The 8,996-nt window shown below is 47.5% G+C and overlaps 1 protein-coding gene across 2 annotated transcripts in view; it reads left to right on the top strand.

Moving 5' to 3' along the window:
- The window catches only part of cadm3 (cell adhesion molecule 3), a 32,816-nt gene extending 23,821 nt beyond the window's left edge, over positions 1 to 8,995 (top strand). Inside the window, exons 8-11 of one of the 2 annotated variants that reach the window (XM_084708382.1) lie at positions 1,642 to 1,817; positions 3,183 to 3,203; positions 4,643 to 4,768; positions 5,266 to 8,995. In XM_084708382.1, coding sequence (XP_084564508.1) covers positions 1,642 to 1,817; positions 3,183 to 3,203; positions 4,643 to 4,768; positions 5,266 to 5,384 — 442 coding nt within the window. In that variant the 3' untranslated portion in view covers positions 5,385 to 8,995. The remainder of the gene's footprint in view (positions 1 to 1,641; positions 1,818 to 3,182; positions 3,204 to 4,642; positions 4,769 to 5,265) is intronic. The other variant, XM_084708383.1, reaches the window with a different exon arrangement.
- Position 8,996: the final 1 nt, after the last annotated feature.

Raw genomic sequence — 8,996 nt, 5'->3', positions numbered from 1 at the left:
CAATCCTACCCCAAGGAATACTTCGAAAATATCAATTAACAACATGACATGTGCAAACCACACACACAGCCTGTCTCTCATCTCAGAACAGCGTCTTGACAAACAGAAGAGTGTCGTATAAAGAGCCTTCTAATCAAATACAAGAGGAAATGGATGATTATTGAATTCCCTTCCATCTCAGTGCATTCCCTTACATGCTTATCTATTTAATCAGCGCTGAGTGCTAGTAATAGGCTCGCATATCCACATTCACAGTAGTTTAGTCTCCTCTCTCGAATCTCTTAACAAGTTTACGTCCATTATGTACTATGTGATATGACAGACATGATACAGACACTGCTGCGTCCATGCAGGTGGAACTGAGTTGAATTGGTTTAACTCAGTCCCGACCATAAAAACGTCCCCATCGTACTGTTTAGCTGTTTAGGTGGCGAGCATGCGCGTGTGTGAGTCAGACGAGTCAAAATGGAAACTTGGATAGATGTGGGGGAGGAAAATGTGAACATGAGCAGCCTAGTGATACCTGAGTACATACAAACAGACTTACAGACAGACAGACAGACAGACAGACAGACAGACAGACAGACAGACAGACAGACAGACAGACAGACGACAGACAGACAGACAGACAGACAGACAGACAGACAGACAGACGACAGACAGACAGACAGACGACAGACAGACAGACAGACAGACAGACAGACAGACAGACAGACAGACAGACAGACAGACAGACAGATAGACATACACACAGACAGAATCTACAAAAAAAAAATCAGTGTAGATACATACGTATACTATTACATACATACAGACTGTATACTGAACGTACATACATACATATAAACATACACGCATCCATAAATTCATACTTGCACCTATCTCAAACGAATGGCTGTACAGTTGAATTCAATTTACGCAATGTGGTTTTAGAATAGACTGATAAAATAGAGTAGGCTGTTATTCAGTAATAATTGCTTTAATACTGCTTAGCACTACAAATCAGTCTGATTACGTGTCATAATTGATCATATGGTCTCATTATGTCAGGGATAAACACTGGACTCTTCACAAGGACGGGATGTGAAATGCTGTTGCTGCAGTAGCTGGAAATACTGACCCCTCTGTTCTGTTTTATTTCTGCTCCTTCCTCTTTTTCTTTCCCCCTCTTTCTCCTTCCTCCTCTCTTCCACCCTCTCTTCCTCTTCTCTTCCTCCTCTCTTCCTCCTCTCTTCCACCCTCTCTTCCTCTTCTCTTCCTCCTCTCTTCCTCCTATCTTCATCTTCTCTTCCTCTTCTCTTCCTCCTCTCTTCCTCCTCTCTTCCTCTTCTCTTCCTCCTCTCTTCCTCTTCTCTTCCTCCTATCTTCATCTTCTCTTCCTTCTCTCTTCCTCCTCTCTTCCTCTTTTCTTCCTCCTCTCTTCCTCCTTTATTCTTTTTTTCTTCCTTCTCTCTTCCTCCTCTCTTCCCCCCTCTGTCTCACTATCACATGGACTCGGACACTCTCTTTCTCTCTTTTCTTCTCACTCTCAATTGACCACGTCCCCGGTTCTTCTTCCCTGCTCTCATCCTTTCACTCGCACAATTTGTCTCTCTTGATCTCTCTACCCCTTCCTTCCACTCTATCCCTCCCTCCTTCCAGACCCATGTCGTTCACGTGGGAGAAGAAAGATGGCGGGGACCTGCCCCCGCTGGCCAAGGTCGACGGCAGCTTCCTGCGCTTCGAGGCGCTCAACAAGTCCGACAACGGCGTGTACATATGCCAGGCAGACAACGGCATTGGCACGAGCCAGGGGGAATACACCCTCCTCGTCCAAGGTAGGAGGACCGGCAGGGGGGGTCAGGGGGTAGGGGGGTGGGGTCCTGCCTGGAAGGCCTGGAGGTTGGGGTCTCTTTGGCGTGTTTTTCTTTCTGTTGTTTCTCTCGTTGTGCTTTTCTCCATTTGACTGTTACCGCGACGACGACTTTCGGCGTCCGCCGTCCCCCCCCTTTTTTCTGAATTTTTTTCTTTCGTTTCTTTTCTGTTGATCTCTCTCTCTCTCTCTCCCTCCCTGTCTCTTTTTCCACCGCCACGCCATCCACCGCTCGCGCTTCGCTCCTCCGCTTCTTTCTATGCGTTTGTCTTTGTCGTGTGGACGCCTCCTCCTCTGTTGTGCCTCCCCTCGCCGTGCGCCGGCCCTCTCTCCCGACCCCTCAGCTCCGCCCCAGTCCAGCGACCTCCTCCCCACCTCTCCCTTCCTCCTCCCCTCCCCCACCTCATCGGACGCCCTGCTGCCCTCCCTCGCCCCGACGTCTCTCTCTCTGTCGCCCTCGCTCACGCCCGCCGTCGACCCTTCGACCCCTCCGCCCACGACCCCACCGGCGGTCTTCTCCTTCTCCGCCCCGTACCCCACCGACATCCCGCCTCCCTCCTCCTCTCCTCCTCCTCCCTCTTCCTCTCCTCCCCCCTCCTCCTCTCCTCCTCCCCCCTCCTCCTCTCCTCCCCCCTCTGCCACTCCTGCTGTGGTCAATGTGCCCTCTCCCTCCCTCTCCAACTCCCTGTTCCCCGACATCACGCCGTTCCCTGAGCCCTCCCCTCAGTCCCCCTCCTCCTCCTCATCCTCCTCTTCCACTCCTCCAGACAACGTCACCCTCCCTCTCGCTCCCCCCGCCGCCTCCACCCTCACTCTCCCAGTTCCCACACGGCTGAATGGAGTTTACAGTTTCACAGGTAAAACCACCATAGTTTTACACTCAACACGAGCAGGCGCACACGCACACACACGCACACACAGGCACGGGATGATAAACTACAACTTATGCATGCCTTAACACATACCCCAGAGTCTCATTGTGTGGAAGAGCAGTAGCAGTTTGTTCATGAAATGCAGTGCATTCTTCTAAGAGCTCCAGACCCTGGAAGAGCTCATTAGCTCATCGTGAGGCGAAACCCAAACACACAAACGATGCAGCCGGCGTGCCGACGACACTGACGACGAGCAGAAACGAACACCATTCACGTCGCGTCGTCACATTTCTCATGTGTATGTCTCTTGTTCTCCTCTTCTCCTGTCATTGTCAACACTCCTTGCTCTCTCTAACCCCCCCCCCCCCCCACACACGCTGCTTTCGGCCATCCACTATCCACTCATCCATCCATCCACTCCTCCATCCATCCATTCATCTGTCCATCCTCTTGAGAAGACGCCTCAGACAACGCTGCAGGTATTGTTTGCCACGGTCACACACTCACCACTGTCTGTCTCTCTGTCTCTGTTTGGGGGTTCTGTCTGTCTGGCACTGTCAGTTGGTTCTGTCTGTCTGGCCTGACTACATACAAATGAATACAAATGGGGGAACGGTGGACTATCCAGAGAGAATACACACTTTCTGAAGCACACACATACAGACACACACGCACACACACAACCCTGCCACCCTGAACATCCGACAAAACACACGCAAACACGCCCTGTATTCGTGGAGTAAGTCAGTACCGGCGCACACTGAAGTGTGTGTGTGTCTGAGAGGAGTGCAGGTCTGGCTTCGAGGTGGCCCTGTTCTTGGTTCCTGTCTTGTTTCCCTGGTGCTGACAGCAGGATTTATGTGCTAATTCACGATGCTGCCTCCTCAGCAACCAGCCCACCACCACCTTACCAACCCATGTCCCACGAGGCTCTGACAGGCTCTCTGATGAACTTGCCCCACTCTCTTTTGTTCCCCCCCCCCCCCACCCATTCTGTCTCTTTCTCAAACTCTTTTTTGATTTCTGTCTTTCTCTTACCCTACTTCCTCTCTCTCTCAGGGTTATTCATCCCTGTATTGTGTCTGGTCTCTGCAACACATTTTCAGGGGGGGGGCTGTTCCCTCTTCTGATTGACTGTGCTCGGTCAACGTGCTCCTTGTGATTGGTTGTGCTGCTCCCTTCTCACTTTCCATTGTCTCTCTCTTTCTCTCTCTCTCTCTCTCTCTCTCTCTCTCTCAACCCTAACCTTCCTCTCTTCTGACATGCTGTGCAGGTGTCCTTCTCGTTCCTCTGCCATCTCCTCATTGGCTCCACTGTGCACCTTCCATCCCTTTGTCCCGATTGGCTGTCTTCTAGCCCCTCAAAGACCTGCTGTCAGGAAGCAACAGGCCTCTGTCTCTCCCTTCTGTTTCTCTATCACATCCTTTTTAATCTTCCTTTTTTCTTCTTCTTTGTTTCGGCTATCACAGAGTGCCCTAATGTCCAGTAGTTCTTGGGTGACTTTTGAGTTTTACCAAGTGTAACCAAAAGCCAAGCAACATGAAAGAAGCTTATGTAAACTACAAATGTGGAGAGGCAGAGGCAGAAATTGTGGGAGAATGAATGAAGCCTTACAATATACATTGTTTGGCAGAATGTATTAATAGTCTCAAAGTAACTGACATGAAAATAACTTTTAACTACAGTCAATGGTCCCCATAGATGAAGAAATAATTGCGGATCCATTACAGCTTCAGTCATTCAGTTGAATGCAGCTTGTCGTGTTAACAGCTTCTTTTCTTTTGCCTGGCTTCTAATCCCTGATTTCTCCGTTTGTTGTATTTCCCAGGTCTGTGGTTTATCTGCAATGTGAGACAGCCTCTCACCTTTATCCGTTTGGTCTCTCCCCTCCCTGCCGCTCTCTCCCCTCCCCTTTCAGACCCGACAGCCATGTCGACCTCCTCGGGCGTGGACCACGCAGTGATCGGGGGCGTGGTGGCGGTCATCGTCTTCATCCTGCTGTGTCTGCTCATCGTCCTGGGCAGATACCTCATCAGGCACAAAGGTGACCCTCCCCTCCCTCCCCCCCCCCCCTCCGATGCTGTCACACTCTCTATTAATACTCCTCTCTGCTGCACGTGGCAGGCAGCTCTCCTCGCAGCTCCTCTCCACAGCGTACCACCCGGCTCTCGAGAGTGCCCACGCACTCACTTCACCGCGCTGGATCTTCCACGTTCGGCACTTTACAATTGGTGTAAAAGCCTCACGCTTTGGAGTCATGTCAAAATGTTCTTAGCGTAGAGTCACATCCAACATAAACCAAACATCGCAGGCGTTTAAAAAAAACAACCCTGTGTAACAGTACAGACATTTCCCAATATGCCGCACCCCATATTCCACGTTTCCCGCTTCTGCCACAGTCGACCCTTTCGTACAGCGTTTACGATGTCCCACTCCACTCGCTCTTCCTTCTCTCCTAACTCCCTCCATTCTGACTGAAGTCTCATCCTCTCGTTTGACCTGTTGACCTTTTCTCTCCTCTTCTCCTCCTCTTCTCCGTAGGGACGTACCTCACCCACGAGGCCAAGGGCTCGGACGACGCCCCCGACGCCGACACGGCCATTATCAACGCAGAGGGGGGCCACTCCGGGGCCGAGGACAAGAAGGAGTACTTCATCTAGTGGGCGGGGCTTCCCGGGGGGAGAAGGGGTGGGGGGAAGGAGAGGAGCAACGATCTCCATTTGTCTTCACAAAGCTTCAGTTCTTTACTCAGCCAGTCAAGGGCCAGGAGTCAAGGGGCGGAGTCAGGTGGGGGACAGGAAGGGAGAAGAGGAAGAAGGTCAAGCATTGGTCAAACAGTGTTGGAAGAACTGAAGTGCAGGAAATGAAACAGAGAAATAAGCTTCACTTGGTTAGGACCTGCATTGAGAAAAAAACTGGGAAGTGAAATTTTTTGCACTGACATACACGGACATGAGATATTATATTTCCTGACACACACACACACATACACACAAACACTCAAAGTCCCAAGCACTTTCATACACACTTGAATCCCCACATAAAATCCATCCTTAAAAGTTTCGGCTACAATTACGTTTTGAAAATACAATCTCACGCTTTATTTTCTCAATTGAGACCTGCTAGAGGATATTTTCTATACATTACGGTACATTCCTTTCACATTAGCCAGACAAATGTGAAATTGTGCTCAGAACTGTACTCATGTTTACATGCGCCCCTCCTGTCTGTTGTTTTCCACTGTATTCTCGCCATTATGCAGCCCATCTCTCTCTCTCTCTTTCTTTCTCTCACGCATTAACACGTGAAATCCACTTAAATGACTGATGTACATATCCATTTTCTCCTGCTCATCCTCTCTCTTTCCCCAGCTGCACTGAAAAAGGTTCCTTCTCCCACAAACACACACACAGTTGCTTGTACTGTATCATCAAAGCAACCAAATCAAGACACGCCCCCCCCCCCCCCCCCCCCAATCCAGATGCATCGCACTACAAGACCTTACGCAGCAACACACAACAAACTCATGCAGTCAGATTTGCAGGACCGATATAAATATATAAATATATATATAATTATATAGCATTCTTTTTACTCAACAGAAAATGTTTGGTGTGCTGTAAATACAGTATAATTTCTCTCTACCATCCCTCCCTCTCTTTCTCTCTCTCTCTCTCTCTCTCTATCTCTCTCACACACACACTCTTTTTCATCTCTCTCTCTCACACACACCTTCAGCCTATTCTATCCTGTCTCCTCTGTACCATACAGTCTGTTACTGCAGTATATACTCTTAAGCCTGCCTGTTTTTACTACATGCGTGGATATGCCGAGTCAAAAATATCAATATCTGGGGAAAAAGTAATGTTGCAATGAAAACTTAAACACTAACTGCAAATGTTTGTATAAATCTTTATTTTCACTTCGGTTTTCTTTTTGTTTGGTTTTGGTGTTACCGTCAGTGTTACAGTTGACAGTGTCTGTGAGTCAAGGACTTTGAGGTTTATAATTATGATTATGATTCAAGTGATGAGGATGCGTAATATCTCTTTTTGCAAGTTACCATTAGAAACACAATTTTTTGCTGCTGCAAAAATGCGCTTACCAGCCACCCAGCGGTAATTTCATGCTGTATTGACGTCACCACAGTGTAATAGGTGAAAACCGTCACTGCACCTTTAATGACATCATCCCCCTGCAGTCTGAGTAAGAGGCCCCAGACTGGCTCAGAGGGTACTGGGTTCCAGCCAAACTGACACAGAGTGGTTTTAGTAGCTGCATCTCTCTTTTTTTCTACTCTCTCTCTCCCTTAACTCCTACGTACCACTTGAATTTGTCTCTCTCTCTCTTAGATAGTATGTATTTTCAGTCGTCACACTGGATCCCCCCCCCCCCAAAAACAAAACAAAACAACAACTCATAGAACTAGCTCAGACGGTCTGGGGTGCGTTGATGACGTTGGACAAAGCAGCACGCTCCGGTGCTATAGCGCCCAGGTGCAGAGAGGGGGCATCGCTGACAGTAGTACAGGCCTACCAGAGAAGACACGACAGACATTATGTATAGACTTTACATGATACTTTTCGTACACCTACGGAATGCTGGAATCAGGGATTGCTTTTGTGCGCCCCCCCCCTCGCACACACACTCACCCCACCACACCCAGTTCCAAGATCTAATTCCACAGGGCTGTTATGATTGGAAATAGATTGTTTTAGTGATACTACTTTGAACTAGAGTCGGTACAGGAAAGAGGGGGGAGGGTGTGTGTAAGATCTGTTTCGAGTGACTCAAGGGGTGAGGTTTAAGATAAAGGGTGGGAAAAACTGATCCCAGATCATAATCAAGGGTGGGTCATGCACTGGAGCAAGCACACGGTCCCTGGTGGGAGTGAGAGAGATGTCTGCAGGCAGGATCATATGGACCACACCTTCTGCATATTCCGTCGATCAGGGTCCAAAGTAGGAATCCTTTTTTCCCTCGTACTTTCAATGGAATAGAAATGTACCAAGTTATCAGAGGGGCTGACAGTATAGATGTGGATTGCCTCATACTTTACTCTGGGGATGTTGGTATCGTGTGTTTTGAACTTTTCGGACCTGTGTTTGCTCGTGAATCTGTATAAATTCTGTGATCGCATGAAAAGACTGCATGAGAGACGGTTGGCACTTACATAACTTGCGAGGGGAAACGACATTGCTGACAAGCAATGAGAGCAGAGGTTTGTTTATCAACAAACTCCTATACTTCCTAGTCTGCAGACATTGGCCTAGCCCAGAAACGATCTCCATGCACCCTTGGCCCTAACCACTTCAGTATTAAGGAAGCAGCATGGTAAGAAAACCAGCTGGGCCTTGGCTGGATTGGTGCCATGTTGCTCAGACCCATCCATTGTTTTTGAAATAAGATATGAGGAAGTGAAGTAGATAGGAGGGAAAGGGTCTGGGGCTTGTTTCTGGTTTTGTTACCTGTGTCGGTAATGTGCAGTTACGGCTCTTTACCACCAGAGGTCAGTGAAAGAGCAGCTCTGTTTTAGTCCCATAAGGCTGCACTGTCTTATCCTCACCACCTCTGTCATTCTCTCATTCCTACCCTGTACATGCAGTGGCAATTCACTGCTCTCTTATTTTGGTAGTGTTTTACCTAATTAAAGGTGTGCATAATCTTAAAGGCATTACTTTTAAATTCATTTGTAGTGTTTTTCTTCTTTTTTTATAAATAGATGATGGTTATTTGATAGTTGGATGATAGTTGTTTGGTTTCTTTTTGTTTTAACAATTTGGCAATTTTGTATAATTTCATATATATAGTGTTGCCTTTACTGGTTATACTTACAAACACACTTATATTATTGTACGCACACATACACACATGAAATGGACATGGAGTCTGTGGTCTATGAAAACACTGTGTGTGTGTGTTTGTGTATGAGTGGAAGGTGTGTGTAATGATCCACCCAAACAGTCGCCAGAGACACTATCTGTGTTAATTTCACAAAAATGTTATTATTTTAATTTTAAGTCTTTGTTAGCTGGTTATTTTTGGATGACAAGTCTTCCTTTTAAATATATATCCATATCACATGAGAATAGTGCTGTCATGATGTATGTCAATTTGTACTATGGCTAATGATGTCATCAAAGCGAGACGGCACTATACGTCATGGTGTGTTTTGTCCATTGGCTGTTTTGTTCATACAGTATTTGCTTTTTTGTTACTCTACCAATTCAGTTGTTGACTTCAAATAAACATGCATTTGAGTTAACTTCAAT

This window comes from Hypomesus nipponensis, chromosome 10 (genome assembly GCF_054491055.1).
Source record: "Hypomesus nipponensis isolate SF chromosome 10, ASM5449105v1, whole genome shotgun sequence".
NCBI classification, from domain to species: Eukaryota; Metazoa; Chordata; class Actinopteri; order Osmeriformes; family Osmeridae; genus Hypomesus; species Hypomesus nipponensis.
Note: the sequence above shows the minus strand (reverse complement) of the source record. Positions and strands in the feature narration are given on the sequence as shown.